We start from the raw sequence: 16,745 nt of genomic DNA on the forward strand, positions 1-16,745 counted from the left end.
GATCGCAGCAGAGCGTGTGGCATGGCACATGCCCTCCTCCCCTCGCTGCCATGGGACAGCACAGGGACGAGGGGGTGCTGGGACAATGATGCAGCTGTGGGAGATGGACCCCACGTGCACCAGTGTCCCCGCAGGAGGAGTGGGGCTCTATTCCTGGACCTCTCCTGGCAGTGTGACCTTAGGTGGCAGCTGAACCATCTGAACATGTTTGATAAGGTCACATGGGCAATAGGGTGCTCAGCAAGAGGATGTCCCCCGAACTCCTGTGCTCTCCCTGCATGGAGCATGCCATGCCCTACCCCGGCACCCACCTGCAGGTAGTGGTAGGCCAAGTCCTGGTGGCAGGACTTGGATTTGAGCAAGGCTTTGTCAATGGTGGCGGAGGCCTTCTGGCACACCTCCCGGGCATGGCTGAGCGTCAGCGTGGACCAGGAGCCCCGCTTGATGTAGTTGGAGTCGTTGTTGATGGGGATATTGGTGCAAGGGGTGACTTTGAGGTCGTTATTGCTCTTGGAGGATTTCAGCATGTGCTCGCTGATGGTGTTGTAGGCGTGCATGAAGTACTTTGGCTGGCTGTGGTCGGGCTGCCGGCCCAGCGTCATGAGCCCCATGGGGTTGCGGTAGCTGCAGGTATCGCTGTCCAGGTTGTCATCTGAGCTCCACCAGCCGGAGATGTTGGACCTGGTCCTGCGCTTGGGCTCGGAGGTTTTTGCTCGGTCCTTGCTCTTGCTCCTCCGGTTTTGCTTGGCGTCATCTGCCCCCTTCTTCCCATTCACGTTGCCCTTGGTGGGGCCCTCCAGAGATTGGGACTTGGCGAAGAGCTTCTGCACAGAGTGGACAAGGTGCCGGATGCGCCCAGGGCTCTCGCTCCGGTGCTTCGCGTCACTCCGCTGGAACTGGAGGGTGCTGAAGCCATCCCTGTGGATGGGCAGCTGCTTCTCAAACTGATCAAGGAGGTTTGCAGGCAGGCGGTTGATCTTTGTGGCTTGAGCATGGCTCGGAAAAGGGTTGTCATCTGGGACCTCGAAGTGGGAGTTGTAATGAATGCGGGGGAAAGTGCTGCTGTTGGAGATCTGGTTGTTGAGTGGAAGGAGACAGTCACCATGGAGTGTGTTCTGGGCTGGGAATCGGGGATCCATGGTGAAGGAGTCGGTGGGGCTGAGGAGATAAGGGTTCCTGTCCTGGGGGGCATAAAGAGAGTCTTGAGGGGAGTCCAGGTTATCAGAGAGGTGGCGGCTTCTGTTATCTCCTAAGCCCTTCATGGTCCCAGTGCTTCCCAGACCATCACTCAGGGACGGTGTGGCAGACTCCTCGCAGGAGCACTGGCCCTGCTGCCCCGCAGACTTTCCTGTACCTGGAGGAAGAGGAGAGATGCTGAGAGCCAGATGGGAATCCCTCTGGCAGCCCAGGGGGCATCCCCGTGGGGGCTGTCCCAGCTCTGAAAGAAAATGCCACCAAGGTTATAGAACAAAGGAGAGAAGCAGGATAGGAGAGAGCTGACACGGCAGGAGGGGAGGAGAAGGGGCATGAAACCAGGCACTGTGGAGAACAGGGCACAGCAGAGGAGGAGGGGCAGGATTCACTCTCTTTGTTAAATAACCATGTGCAGCATCAGAACACCAGCAGCGCTGTTAAGCAGCCTGTGATTGAGCACTGAGGCACACAGGCACTGCAACTGCAGAGACAGAGTCCCCTCCCCAGCAGTGTGACAAAAGCTGGCAGGGCACTGCCAGCAGATCCCTGCTCTGTCCGATTTGCTCAAGGGGCTGGGAAAAACCTGCTGTCAGACACTGCACCGGTCCACCCTGAGCCCAGGCAGCCTAGAGCCGAGCACCTCATCCTCTGCCCAGTGTTTCTGTGGTGCCGGGATCTCGAGTCTGGCAGCCTCTGCTCATGCAGCTGTGCTAATATGAGGTGATGGCAAATGCCTCCTCTCAGCCACTGCCAGGCTTGTGGCATGTTTTACCCCGGAGCACAGTGTGTCAGTAGCTCTGCAAGAGCAGAGGTGTTTCTGAGCACTCAGCGCCTGACCTGAGAAGCTGTTTGCTGTTCAGATGATGATTCCTGCCGTGCTGCATGACTCCTGAGGAGCTGTGTCACCCTCCAAGCCTGCCCATCGTCCCTGATACTGTCCCCTCTGCCACAGCAAGGGGCTGGGGTTGGCCACCTTTGGCCCATTTGGCAGGTACAGGATCCCTGCAGGGTGGCAGAGGGGCAGCCGGACAGAGGGAAGGGAGTCAGGAGACATCCTCACTGAAGGTCTCCCCAGCGGTCTTACTCCATCCTGCTTGGCTCAGAGGGATCCTCATCTGCACTGGGTTATACAGGAAAAAATGACAAACCTTTTGGGGCTGCTTAAAAAGAATCAATAAACATTTATGTGAATTGTCAATCAGTGAGTTGATTTTCCGTACTTAAAACCTACTTGAATAGGTGATGAACTCTTATTGGAACTTGAATAAATGAACTCTTATTTCCTTTTAGCTTAGTTTCTTAGTTCCTTTTTGGTTTAGTTTGAGAGGAAGAGTGACTTTTAATACAGCTAGATGGGGGAACAGTTTTAAACTAAAAGAACAGAGCTTTAGATTAGATATTAGGAAGAAATTCTTCCCTGTGAGGGTAGTGAAGCCCTGGCACAGGTTGCCCAGAGAAGCTGTGGTTGCCCCATCCCTGGAAGTGTTCAGGGCCAGGTTGGAGAGGGCTTGGAGCAACCTGGGATAGTGGGAGGAAATAGCAAAATGAAATGAAATTAAATAAATGTAAATCTGTGTCGTGCAATGAAGGTCTGACGTGCAGGGGAGGAGGAGTGGGGCCAGGGGCTGGGCTGCCTTCAGGTCCTCGAGAGGCAGAGGCACAGGGAGGAAAGACTGAGGGGCTGAGGATGAGTGGGAAAGGAGGGAAAGAGAAGCTTCTGGAGGGGCAGGAGCAGAAAGGATGGGAATGTGGGAGCAGGGGAGGGCAGGGAGCTCCCTCTCTCCCAGACTGGTGAGCCCTTGCCAAGGGTGGACACTCGCTTCTATATGGCAGGGAGTTCATTGCTTCTTTCTCCTCCTGTGGACTCCTGCTGGGCTGTCACAGGTCCTGATCCTCCTGCCTGTCCTTCCAGCTCTGGGATCCCTTTCCTTGCTGGCCAGGGATGTGTGTGCTGCTGGGCATGTGTTGGGGACAGGGCTGTGGCCCCCCCTCTCCCCCCCCTTCCTGCTCCTGGTGCCCACCATGCTGTGTTTGCTGCCTCCTCTGTCAGCTGATCTCCCTTTAAGATGGATTAAACTGTTTTCTTACATTTCAGTTACTCTCTGCAATCCATGGCACTTTCTTGAGACATGGGGTCACAGAAGGGAAAAGTCCAATTAGCTTCTTCCCCGCCATCTTTTTAATTTGAACAGATGAAAAAGCTTGAAACTAAATCTCCCAAATCCATGATCCTTCAGCTCACAGACTGGGCAAGGGCTGCCTCCCAGGGCAGCTGCCCAGTGCCCCCAGTGTGTCTCCCTGCCCTGAGCCAGGCACCACAGCAGGGGGGTGGCCTGTCCCCCACCACAGAGGGGACACCCAGGGTCATCAGAAGACAAGACCTGACTAGCAGATGGTTGCAGCAGGAGCTGCCAGGGTTAGGACAGGACCCCTGAGCCCATGGGAAGGGGCTGGTCTTGCCTCATTACTTCCCTTCCCCTCAGCCTATTTTTTCAGGGCTGACCTTCCTCTTCCCAGTGACTTTGCTGATGCTCAGAGGTCTCTGAGGTGAAGCAGGTGAACTGACCTGACCTGATTTATGACACTTTTGTGTGTCCCAAACCTCAGCTGGAGGCAGCCTCCTCTTGGGCATGGTTCACAGCAGCAGCATGGGAGCTGCCTGCAGGCTTGGATGGGCTGCACCCAATTCAGCTCCAGCAGCTCCAGACACTGGGCAGGGGATGGAATTACATCAGAGAATCATGCAATGGTTTGGATTGGAAGGGACCTTATCACTCACCTCCTTCCAAATCCCTGCCATGGGCAGGGACACCTTCCTCTAGACCAGGCTGCTCCAAGCCCTGTCCAACCTGGACTTGAACACTTCCAGGCATGGATCCCCCACCAGCAGCTGTGATCAGCTTCTGTGCTGGGGCTCTGCATGACAAGGGACTTGGGCAAAACAATGTCACTGTCCGTTTTGCCCCCTCCCTTTGAACTTTTGTGGCGGATGTGGGTTTTAGGAGATGCTGCCCTTTTTCTATTGTCTTAAATTCTGCAAACCCACCTTAAATGATCTTATCCTGAGGGCACGGAGAAGACAGCAGAGGACAGACCCTTTCAGCAAGGACATACAGCCCCTCACCTTGCCAGCCTCACCACACCTTGCTGCTCTCTACTTCTATCCGTTTCCAGGTTCTCACTTTGCAGTCGGCTGGTGTTTGCCAGCCTGATGTGTGGCAGAGGGGTCCTGGGGGTGCTGCGGGTCACCAGGCAAGGTGGCTCCCTCTCAGCAAGCCTGGCAGATCCCAGGGAGCTCCAAAAGCACCCCATGTTCTGTATTTCTGCTCCTTGTGTGTAGCGTGTTGGGGGTGCAGGCTGAGTGCGGGGTGCACCCTGAGCTTGGGAGCTTATGCTCCTGTAGAACCAGGGAGCTGCAAGCACTAGGCTGGTGGCTAATCTCACCCTCCACAGGCAGCTGCGGGGGATGGCTCGGTGCTGCTGCCCTCCCTCTATTCTCCCCTGCCTCTGGCACACATCTTCCACACAAGGGCTCCTTGTCCTCTCCCTGGCTGCCCTCCTCTGCTGACACAGCCATCACTGCTTCAGCTGAGCGATGCCTTGACACAGAAATGGGCACTCGAAGAGCTCTTTAAGTGGTGCTGAAGCCCTGGCATAGGTAGCCCAAAGAAGCTGTGGCTGCCCTGTGAACTGGATGAGCTTTAAGGTCTCTTCCAACCCAAACCAGTCTGTGACTCTGATTCTTCCTCCCCAAAACCACAGCAAAAAGCATCATCTCCCCTTCCCTTTCTTTCTTCTTCTCTCTGCCTCCCCCTCACAGCTCTGCCGTAGATCTCCTGCTATTCCCATCAGCAGAGCTTTCCAACAGCTTCTAAGTTTATTCCCCGTGGAAATGCCAAAGCCACTGCCCACATACTGCATCCATGCTAAATGGAAGGAGAGATCTACTACCCCTTGGGAGAGCTGGGCTCTCTCATCCCCAGCTGCCACATCTCATCTAAATGACATAATGCACCACAAAATCACTGCACCTGTACACAACACCTGGCACCAGACACAGCAAGACCTGGGTCCAGATGGTGCCAGCAGAAGCCAGAGACTCTGTCCTTAGGCTCCTTGGCAGGCATTGATATAACCCCTGTGTGGGCTGGGAGCATTTCTTGAGCTCACAGCCAAAGCAGGGTTCAGCTGGACAAGGCTCGTTGGGGATGGACATGTGTGAACAGGGTGTGTGTGACAAGACATGTAAGAACAGGACAGGGGAGAGATTGGTGAAAGTCAGCTGTATCCTGGGCTCATCCCACGGTGTGGGCAGTAGGTGAGGGGGGTTTCTGCCCCTCTGCCCCACTCAGGTGAGACTCCACCTGCAGGGCTGCCTCCAGCCCTGGGGTCCCCAGCATCAGAAGGACATGGAACTGTTGGAGCAAGTCCAGAGGAGGCCACGGAGATGCTCCGAGGGCTGGAGTGCCTCTGCTTTGGAGCCAAGCTGGGAGAGCTGGGGGTGTTCACCTGGGGAAAGGAAGGCTCCCTCCAGGGCCTAAAGGGGCTCCAAGAGAGCTGGAGAGGGACTTTGGACAAGGGCCTGGAGTGACAGGGCAAGGAGGAATGGCTTCCCACTGTCAGAGGGCAGGGTTAGGTGGGATATTGGGTAGAAATATCACAATGTGAGGGTGGTGAGGCCCTGGCACAGAGAAGCTGTGGTTGCCTCATCCCTGGAAGTATCCAAGGCCAGGCTGAATGGGGCTTGGAGCAACCTGAGCTAGTGGAAGGTGTCCCTGCCCATGGTAGGGGGCTGGAATGAGATGGTTTCTAAGGTCCCTTCCAACCCAAACTCTTTGATAATTCTCTGGTTCTCTGATTCTATGTACTCCTGAGGCAGGGCTGGCCACGAAGGAGCAGGAGCCATTTGGGTGCTGCTCAGGAGAAACGGGCAGAAGCATCAGGAGAAGCAGCAACGTGTAAAATGGGACTGCTCAGGGCACACATCCTTCAGAAGACACCCCTGACTGACGGGGCTGCAGGCACCCTTTGGAGTCATCTAGTCCTCCCCTCTGCCAGTCAGATTTTCCAGGGCTCCACATAGTTCGCTCTCCCACGTAAACCCTGGCCCAGCCATCCAAGCTGGCTGCAAACACAGAGGTGGCTTTTATATATAGAAACCAGCAGCATGCTAACAACCGGCTGGAGAAGCAATAGAGGATTCGCAACCCGCAGAAGAAAAATGCCTCCCCTCACCCTGCTGCAAGAAGCTTAAAAGATTGTGTACTGTGGTGTAGGTGACGTGGGTCTGCCCACACGCACGGAGTCAAACGTTCCCTGAATTAGCAGGAACACTTGATGTGGCGTTCGGCGAGGGGGGCCGCCGGCTGCCAGAGCCCTGCATTAATGATGATTCAGAGTTCAGAATCTAATCGCGGGGGATAAAAATAGTCAGCTTCTGCTTAGAACAATTCATTACACAACAGACCTTCCTCCAGCCTCCCCCTGCCGCTTGCTGCTCCCTGGGATGTTTTCCACTGCTGCCTGGGGAGCTCTGTCCTGGGGTAGAGGATGCCAGGGCTGAGCAGCAGCACTGCCCATCCTGGGATGAAGTCAGGGGCTCCTGAGGAGGAGTTAATGTCACATGGATGTTCCCACTGTAACAGTATCACCAGAACCAGGCACTCTCTGCACAGCAATGGAGGGGAGACAGTAGCCACACGTCTCACCTGTGAGGGATCCCTCTTTGGGAGATGGGGAATCACTGTAGAGGACTAGTCTGCCCATTGCCTGCAGGTGTCTCGGGGGCTCACCCAGCCCATCCTCAACCCCTTGCCAGGCAGCTCTCACCAGATGGACCAAACCCCAGCATTGGCTGCGTTGGTGTGTGAGCTCGACGGAGTGTGCGGCACTGATCCCTCAGCACTGCTGTGTCCCAGGGGAAGAATCTCCTCACATTTCATCTCACATCTGAATAAATGGCTTGTGGCTTCAGAATGTGGGATCTGCTCACAGGTCCTGAGGTCTCATGGTTGCTGAATATTGCTCTATTGCCACCCATACCTGTGGTCTCCTGCTTGTTCTTCAGGCCAAGGGCCATCTCTGCTGGGACTGCCTGCTGGTGCACACTGGGGCGATAAGGAGGGATGGGATCTGACTGGTGCCATCCCAAAAGAGATGAGGAATAATTTATCTTCCTCAAATGCTCTAAATGCTTCTTTTTTTTTGGTATCAGCACAGCCCAATGCTGTGAAAGTCAAAGGTTGTAATATGACAGAGATTTTTAACTTCAGGTGTTGGCTAAGCTGGAGGAGCAGATGAACTCCTGAGAGACACAGAGAACTTATTTCCATGCCAACGTCATTGGTAATATAATCAACTCTTAAGGGAGCAAAACCCCAGAAACTTCACAACCTATTTGTCTGTCCCTAAATAGAAGTTTCTCAAAGTTCTCCATGACATGGGATCTGTTCTGAAGCAAGAAATGCAAAGCATTAAGTAGGTCAGATGAGATAAATGAGACAGATAATAAAGGGAGTTTTCCGGAAGAGAGCAGGAGAGCTGATGAGGTGGATGGAATGGAAGGACCAGGGCAGCAAACGTGTCTTTGTCTTTTAAACCCACCTGCAGCCTCTGCTCCCTTATAGGGCACTCGGGGCACATGCTGGAGACCACAAGGGGCACATTTCTGCTCATGTGGAAAAGCAGCTAATGAGAACATTCTGGACCAAACCCGACCTATTCTGGTCAGGGCTGTTCAGGGTGCCTGGAGGGGGTGGGGGAATGTTTGCAAAGACCCCTATGGAGCAAAGCCCTTACCTTGCCTATGCTATGACTCCCAGGGAGTCCACATTTGAACTGAAAACTTGTGACAGAGAGGAAGGCAGAGACTCTGCTTGGCCTCCTGTGCTACCACCCTGCCCAAGCCCCATCTGAGTCTTCCTGCCTCACTGTGCTGCCAAGAGCAAGCAGCAGTCCCCAGACTGGGGGCACCAAGGACCACAACGGGGAGGAGGAGGTCCAACCTGGAGAAGGGGAGACTGAGGTCAGACCTCATCAGGGTCTGCAGCTTCCTCAGGAGGGGCAGTGGAGGGGCAGCACCGATCTCTGCTCTCTGTGACCAGTGACAGGACTCGAAGGAACAGGTGGAGCTGTGCCAGGGCAGGGTCAGGCTGGATCTCAGGAAAAGGTTCTTCCCCCAGAGGGTGGTTGGGCACTGACCAGGCTCCCCAGGGCAGTGGGCACAGCCCCAAGGCTACCAGAGCTCCAGGAGAGTTTGGACAATGCTCTGAGGCACATGGCAGGAAATTTTTTGGTGTCCTGTGCAGGGCCAGGAGCTGGACTCGATGGTCCTTGTGGGTGCCTTCTCACTCAGGATATTCCATGATTCTATGATTCTGTATCTCCTTGCCCTCGATATTTGTGGCAGAGTAGTTACAGCATGCTCCAAATGACGAGGGCTGTCACTGCTGCACCACCAGGTCTCTGCTGCTGTGCAAGGATGTTGCTTTGCTCCAGGACAGATGCTCTCATTGCTTAAATGTCCAGATGAAGCCAGACAGGTCCAGATGATGCTAGGCAGGGCCCTCCCTGCATTTGGGATGCAGGATAGAGATGCTCTTTGGCAGCGGATTTGCTCAGTGCCTTAAACAAAGCAGCTCCTCTTGTGTGAGGGTCCTGGGGCAAAGAGGAGCGGGAGGGAGAAGCCAGCAGCTCCCTCTGCCATTCCTTCAGAGCACAGACTGGGACCATCCACAGCCTCCTGCATGCTTGGAGCTCGGGAACACTTCCTTTGTCTCAAAGTGGGTCAGCGCGGAGGCGTGATGTTACTATAGCAATAGGGATGAGATTTCATAACTTTATTTTGCGAGGGGCGTGTTGCAGGATTCACTACTAGATGGTTGGAGAATTGTCATTGAATCACCCTCCCAGCTCCCCTTCCCCAGTCTCCTCCTCCCTCCTGCTCCACTGCCCTTGTCCACAAACACACAGCTGGGTCTGTCCCCCACATCCCTGTTTCTGTAGTCCCAAAGTCACCCCTGGGCCATACTGTACCTCTCACAGCTTGCTGGGCTAGAGGACTAGGCCAGATTCAGTATCCTGTGCACCATGTGTCTCTCTGGGCTCCAGGGCTGTCCCTCATGAAGACCTGCTGGGCAGAGAGAAGAGGGAAAATATCTTCAGGTCACAGAGATCAGAGAGGCATCTTCCTGATGAACATCCCAAGCCACAATCTCGATGCCGTAAACACAGGATAGTTCTGCCTGACACTGAGATTGTGCCAGTTCAGTCCTAGCAAAGGGCAAACAGGAGACAGCACCCTATGTGAGGAAGCAGAGGCAATGCCCATGGGAGCAGGGGAAGATGTGGAAGTGAGTCCCATGTCCCTCTGTGGGTCATGTGGACTGAGAGGATGGACTGGAAATCAGCCAAGTGGGGAGGAAAACATCCAAAGTGCCCCTGCTCCTTGTCTGGGGGCTCATGGCTGGGGTGATCCCCTTCATGGGAAAGTGCTCTTTGACTTTCCTGCCCTTGTTTCTTTTCATGGAATAAACCCCTAAGGACCCCCTTTGCAGCCCTGGGCAGGGGGGATCCTGTAACCCTCTGTGCCTCTTGCTCTGGGCTGTGCCCTTGAGTTGAGCCCTGGGAGAGCAGACACTGGAGAGGCACAAAGGAATATCCTGGGGATAAACACCTGGCTGGGGTGGCAGATGGCAGCCTTTGGTGTTCTCTTTGGCGTGTCCCAGCTATGCACTGCCAAAACCCGCGTCTGACTCTCACCTAGTGATGCTGCTCATTGAACCCCTGCTCGAGCACCTCACACTGGAAACCCCGTAAACCTCTCCCATCTGGTCACTAGGTGCTACTGTGCTGCAGCCAAAGCCTTGTGCTTCTTCCTTTCCTGCCATCCACCATCAGCCACACTGCAAACAACTGGAAAAATACTCCCTGCAGGAAAAATCAGGTAAACAAAGAAAGGAAAAAACCCCAGTGATTCTTAGTGTCCTCAAAATCCTATCCACCACACAGTGAACACAGCCTGAGTTACCTAATCAGTGAGGTTAAATACTTTTTGGGATTTGCATCAACAAATATCCGAGCCTTTCTGTCCTGGACTATGAGGTTCTGGGACAAACTGAGGAACTCAGCCTCTTACTGCTGGGAAGTAAGAGATAGGAATGGCATGGGAACTCAAAAGAGGAGTCAGTCTTCCTAGGACAGCTTTTTCATTCCAAATTGAACAGAGGTGGCCATCTGAGTTTGAGAAGGCCTGTCTAGAGCTCAAGGGGGGATTAAAATAGGTGAACCCCCGTTTCTTGGCTGGGAGGATGCATGGAAAGCTGGGACAAGGATATGAACCTTGGCAATTTTTCGAAGAAAGCTGGATCCGAGTGCTGGACCTGACTGCCTCTCTGATGATGCAAAAGATGACCAAACTGGTCCCCCAGTGCCAGAGATGAGACAACAGCTCTTTGTAGAGAGATGGGCACTGCAGTGTCACCTACCACCGTCCAGCAACAGCGGTTTTATCCCCAGGTTAACTCATGCCTGGTGGATTACAGACATCCCAGGTGCATTTACGCTTGGGTTATGGCAGAGACACCGTGTTTCCTTCAAACATGCTCAAAAGTCCTCCTTAGAATGTGCTCCAAGGAAGCAAAGACTAGATAGATGGATAGGCACAGTGCAAGTAGAGAATAAGAGGACTTTTTGTCCACTGAGAGGTTCTCATGGCGGATATCCCAACAGACAGAAGAATGGAAAGCCTGGGAAAATCAGAAGACCACCCTCCTAAATCTGGTACAAACCCTCATCACCTTCCCACCTGAACCCCAATACTGTGGAGAGAATGATTAAAGGAAAGGTGCAGGCCCTGGGACAGCCAAACAGGAGCCAGGGCAGCCACATCTGTCCCCAGAGCTCATCTGTCTTCTACACCAAAACACCTGTTTTTTTGTTTCCTGCTGCTGGGTCTGGGCCAAGGCCATGAAAGCAGAGACACATGCTGATCCAGAAAGTGCAGCTCATGTGCCCCTTCCTAACCCAGGAGGCCTCTGTTGTGGAGATATCAGCTCTTAAAAGCAAGGAACAACTCCCCACCCCAAATCCAGACATTCCTGAGCTCATGATGTCAGTGAGGTGCCAGGTCGCTGCCAATAGCCCACGGCTCCCAGCACTGTGTGGATGCAGCTCTGTGTGACTGTGACAGGACTACTTGTGACACGTCCAGGTCCCACAGACAGCCATCAGCAGCCACTGCACTGACACCATCCGGCTGTTTCACAGCTCTCTCCATGGGAAAGGTGAATTCCAGCTACTAGTGAGCTGTGCTAGGTTTGAGCCAGTGATTCAGAGGTGTAGAGCCTGTGACAGCCACCAGCACAGCCAGTATCCATGGCCAGTGCTGCCTCCAGCTGCCCAGAGCATCAGCACCACTGATCACTGTCACCTGCTATCGCTGTCCTGCTCTAAAGCTGTGATGAAGGGTAGCACTATGTACCACTAGACCCACTCATGTCCATCATGGAAGCCATCAGCATCTGTTAGGAATGGTCTCAGCATCCCTCCTGGGTGCACAGATATCCACCACAAGATCCCTCCTGGGTGCACAGATATCCATCACAAGCGCCCAGCATCCTGTATCACCGCCAGTAGCTACTGGGATGGAAGTATCTGTTCAGTGCTGACATCACTCATCACGTCTGTGCCTGTCACCAGAACTCTTAGGGTACCCCAGACACCCAAGAACAGTGCCAATCCAGGTTCCCCTTTGCACATCTGATATGTGGGAGGAGGAAAATGTCTGGGTGCCAGGCCTCCCCTCACCCAGCAGGTTCCTCATACTAAACGATGCCATTGAAGCTCTGGAGGAAGAAGCATGCTGGTGTGTAACACTGCTTTTCCCTTTGCATGCTGCTCTTGCACTGAGAAAGTGGCAGTATAATTGCTTTTAATTAATATCAGCATCAATGCCCCAAGGAAATGCAAATGAACAACTGTGCCACCAGCACAACTACGTTATGTTACTGACCAGCCATTCACCTCCATCATCCCTCTTTCTCCCTCCAGCATCTCCCTCTTCTTCCCATTCTCATGGGTGGGATGCTCATGGCTGCTGCATGACAGGGTGGGATTGAAGGCAATGCATGGGAGGCCATGAGAGGTGCTGTAAGCTCAGGCAAGTGGACTGCAGAGCAAGGGAATGGTGGGGAGCAGGGGGGAGCTGGGATCCCTGAGTTTCCAGGCAAAGAAGGCACAGAATGATGGAGGAAGTAGCCAAGGGTCCATCCAGGGTGGTACGCCCACTCCCATGTTGTTGCTTGCTCAGGGTTGTCCTGCTGGTGAACTGATGACCCTTCCCCATGTGATTCAAGACAGTTTTGGTGAACTGGGGTCTCAGATACTCTGCAGCAAAGCCTCATTGGAGAATCAGCTCGTGATTATTGCCCCTCCGAGCCTTGGTCTATAGGAGAGGAGGGCCATAGCCTGCTCTGCTGTAGCCTGTGTGATTCTGTTGGCCTTGAGGTGTGGCTGGAGAAGACCTTGAAATGACTGATGTGGCATTCCTGATCCTTGCTATTGCCACCTTAGAGATGGCTGCAGCTCAGCAATGGAAAGTGAAGGATCCAGTCCTGATGAGCTGCGAGGAAGGCGCTCCTCTCTCGGAGCCCAGAAGGTTCCTGGAGAGATGCCTTGTCAGCAGAGGAGTTGTTTGGGTCATGGGAGCAGGGAAACGAGGTTACAGCACACAGCAGGGGCTGTTCCTCTTCCTGTTCACCTGAAATGAAGGCGCCCTGAACACAAGGACAACGTGCACTTATCCTGCCTAAGATTTATGGAAGCTGGAGTCAGCAAGAGGCTGAGTCCATCATGACTCCCAAAGATGTAAAGACTGACCCAAATGCCACATCACTGTCAAATAAGAGGAACCCCAAGATGGACTGTTGGTGGCTCAACAGTTGGACACATCTGTACAGAATGATGGTTAAAGTGAGACCCTGCCTTGGTCAGTGCAGGCCATGGCAGTAGAAGCAGGGCCTGTGTGTGGCACCGACAGTGTCTTACTAGAAAAGAGGGTCCATTTCTGTCAGCTCGGTATCTGGGTAGATGTCCATAGAATCATGCAATCATTACAGCTGGAAAAGCTCTTTAAGATCATCAAGTTCAACCATTAACCCAGCACTGCCAAGCCCCTAAACCGTGCCCACGGGTGCCATATCCATATGTTTTTTGAACACTTCCAGGGATGGTGACTCCACCACTCCTCTGGGCAGCCTGTTCCAGTGCCTGACCACCCTTTCTGCGAAGAAATTTTCACTAATATCCAATCTAATATGAGTGACTGTGGAAAAGGATGGAGGCACGTTGACCCAGAGCCAAAGAAAAGCATATTTCCAGTCCTACAGTTGCACTTACATTTTGCTTGGGAATATATGGACTTAACATGGACGGGCTCACTCTCACTATCTCTGCCGGCTCTTATTCTAACCCTTGGCTGATTAGCAAAGCCAGAGCACATAGGGTTGGATTGCAGAGGTGGGTTAGCCAGCCAGAGCTGGAATGTGGCTGTGGAGTAAAGAGAAGCTCAGAAGCACTGGCTCGGAGCCACCTCTGGTGCTGTCCAGCCTGTCCCCAGCCTGCGGCTCAGCATAGGTTGTTCTCGCTGCTCTCCTCACCCAGGGAACCCGGGATTCTTCTCCTGCCTGGGGCCTGGAGCAGGGTGGGCTGCAAAGTGCCATGTCCTGACCACACTGAGAGCCAACCTGCTCCCCAGTGCCAGGAACACCTGAAGGATCTGTCCATGCCACTGCTCCTTGCTCCCCTTCCCTAACACTGACTATCCCTTGTCAGCCTGAGCAGACAAAGAACAACATCTCTCACTGGGGCTGTGCACAACCTGACATGGCCACCCAAAATCTCAGCAAAAATTCCCTAAACCAGGTCTCCCACACTACCACTTGTCAGAAAGTCCCACGCTTGTGTAGTCCCGCTGAGAAGCCCTTGGCCTTGTCCCTTCCCTGGCTCCAGCAACCCTCTGTGCTACAAAGCTCCTGGAACGTCACCCGGGATAACTCACATCACCCACAGGGTACCACGGGGGCAGAAACACTTGGACCTCCCTGGGCCAGATCCCTGCTCTGTGCTGATCACGGCTGCCTCTTGGCAAGGGATGGAAAGGATGAAGCACCTGGAGAAGCCATCTATGGCAGACCCAGGTAAGGGCAGAACCCCCTGAGTGGTGCTGACCTGTGTTGTGTTGCTGTGTTGCTCTGCTCTGCCTACTGTCACACTGACTGTCACTGCCTTGCAGTGGATCAATTCATAGCAACTCCTTGGGATGAGCGGGGCTGGTGGCCATGGGGTTGTGCTGGTGGCCACAGGGTTGTGCTGGTGGCTGCAGGGCTGTGCTGGAGGGGAGGCCTTGCTGTGCCAGTCAGGGGTGCTCCACACTCCTGTCAGTGCTGAGCAGCAGTGTTGCCGCTGTGGAGCGGAGGATGCTGGCGCTCTGATAGCAAGGAGAGCTCTGCAGGTGCCGCATTTAATGATTACGATGAGTAATTCCTTTTCAGTCCTTTAATCAGTCACTTTTAATTAGTGTGCCAATTGTTTTTTCCTTAGCAAACAGTTCTTTCAAGAAGGGTTTTTGCTGCATCTGCTGGGTTGGGAAAGCACTGCTCCCTGACAGGGCTCTGTGTTAGTTCTTCAGCAGGAGGCTCCTCCTGTGGAGGCTGTAGGACTGAGCGCACATGCAGCGCATAGCACAGGTCCTGCCTTGGCCCACACCCAGCAGGGAAGACCCTTGCTGCTGAGATGGAGGTATTCCTGGAGGTGCCCCAGGCTGGTGGCATCCTGGACATTGTGTTTTCCAGAGGACCCAAAGACTGGCTTTCCCGCTGGTGGGCAGGGACATCCTCCTTATCCACATCCCTTTCAGCCTTTTTAATTTCTCCTTAGAAACTTCCTTAGCTTTGTGATTCTGATATCTCAGAGCAGTGAGTTTCACAGGTGAATTTTACCTGTGGAAAAGGATTCCTCCTTGATTCCTTTCTGGATGCTTTGTCCTCATGTTAGGGAACAGAGTCACCAAAGCAGCTGTTCTCTGTGCTGGGGCAGGCTCTGCTTCTCAGATCCCAGCCCATGTCGCCTCTCTCACAGAGGTGTCCTCAGCTGTAGAGGTCTGTTTATGGTGCAGGTATTTCCCTGGTACTCTGGACACAGCTGTGTGTCTAGGCACTGGTGGTTGTAGGTCACTCAGCCCCAGATTCAAAGCAAATGCCCAGATGCCCCTTTCTATCTCATCTCCATGTCGCTGAACTCCTACTTAGATGATCCTACATCTATACATCAACATCCAGCTATTGGGCCAAAAGGTTTGCTTTCATTTTCCTTTGAATAATGTCAGCCTACACTTCCTTTTGGTGGCATTTCCCTCTCCCTGGCTGGGCTTTTTCCTCTTCCCAGGGGCCTTTGCCCTCTGCCTTCAGAGTACCACTGTTCCTTGCTCCTTTCCGCTCTGGATCAAGGGAAGCTCTGTCTCTCTGAAAAGCCCCAGCCTCTTCCCTTTTCCTGCCCAGGGTGGGATGTCCAGGCTGGCCCAGATTCCCATGAGTCACCAGCAAATCCCAGCTTCCTTCTGCAGGCACCCCAATTACAGGGCAAGACTAGCAGAAGTAAGCTTATACTTACAAGGCTAATGAAAATTCATCATGCCTCCCCCTCCCTTTCCTGGGGGAATAGTCATGCCCAGGAAAGAGATTATAAAAGCATTATGGACGACTGCTGTGCTGGGCTTTGGCACTACCCAGGAGGCTGTGGGGGGGCTGTGTTTGCAGGTCACCTGGAACTCAAGGGTTAAAAGTACCCAAAAATGAAGTGCTGCCTGTTCTCCCCCCTCTCTGCTGCTGGCTGAGGCAGGGCACAGATGGAGCCTGGAGCCTGCACGGAGCCAGGCAGGCTGGAGAGCCTTTCTGTGCTTTTCCAGGCAGCTGCAGCTTCTCCCTGAGCCTGGACCCCTCTGGCATCATCTGTCTCCTTGCAAAGAGAGAATGGGGGGGGTCATAGTCCAGGGACTCCCAGCCCACCCAGCCCAGGGGAGTTCTTCAGGGTGGCCCAGCACAGTCCAGTTGGATCCAGGCAGGCAGGAGTCAGTGGCTCCAGGCTGCTGCACAGTGAAGGGATGGAGAACAAGGCTGTGCACATGGCCAGATGGAGGAAAACACATCAGGGACTACTTCATGTTGCACAAGTGTGGAAAACCAGAGCATTCTGTACCCACTGGAGCCACTGGTTCTGGAGCATGCTGCAGTACATGGATGAACCCTGGTAAGTGCAGAAACCATCACTCTTGTTCAAACTATCACCCTTACTCAGGGGAAACTGAGGCACAGGAGGAGGCAGATCAGCTATGGAGAAAGGGATGGATCTCCTGTCCATTGAACTGTGCCCAGTGCCAGCTCCCATGGTCTCTGGTGTGCAAGGAGTTCCCAGGGATGTAGTGTCACACACCCTGAGTCCAGAGCTGAGCCCAGAGCTGACCAATCTGCCTGCCCACCACTCCCCACTGCTGACCA

General features: G+C 53.8%; 1 protein-coding gene across 4 annotated transcripts in view; it reads right to left on the reverse strand.

The window, feature by feature from the left end:
• Positions 1-9,325, reverse strand: part of DLGAP4 (DLG associated protein 4) — a 73,790-nt gene extending 64,465 nt beyond the window's left edge. For all 4 annotated transcript variants that reach the window (XM_027664069.1, XM_027664067.1, XM_027664066.1 and 1 more), the window contains exons 1-2: positions 9,229-9,325; positions 312-1,354 (exon numbers count right to left, since the gene is read on the reverse strand). In XM_027664069.1, the coding sequence (XP_027519870.1) occupies positions 312-1,262 (951 nt within the window). In that variant the 5' untranslated portion in view covers positions 1,263-1,354; positions 9,229-9,325. The remainder of the gene's footprint in view (positions 1-311; positions 1,355-9,228) is intronic.
• Between the last annotated feature and the right edge of the window lie 7,420 nt (positions 9,326-16,745).

This window comes from Corapipo altera, unplaced genomic scaffold (assembly GCF_003945725.1).
Source record: "Corapipo altera isolate COAL_440 unplaced genomic scaffold, ASM394572v1 110, whole genome shotgun sequence".
Classification (NCBI taxonomy): domain Eukaryota; kingdom Metazoa; phylum Chordata; class Aves; order Passeriformes; family Pipridae; genus Corapipo; species Corapipo altera.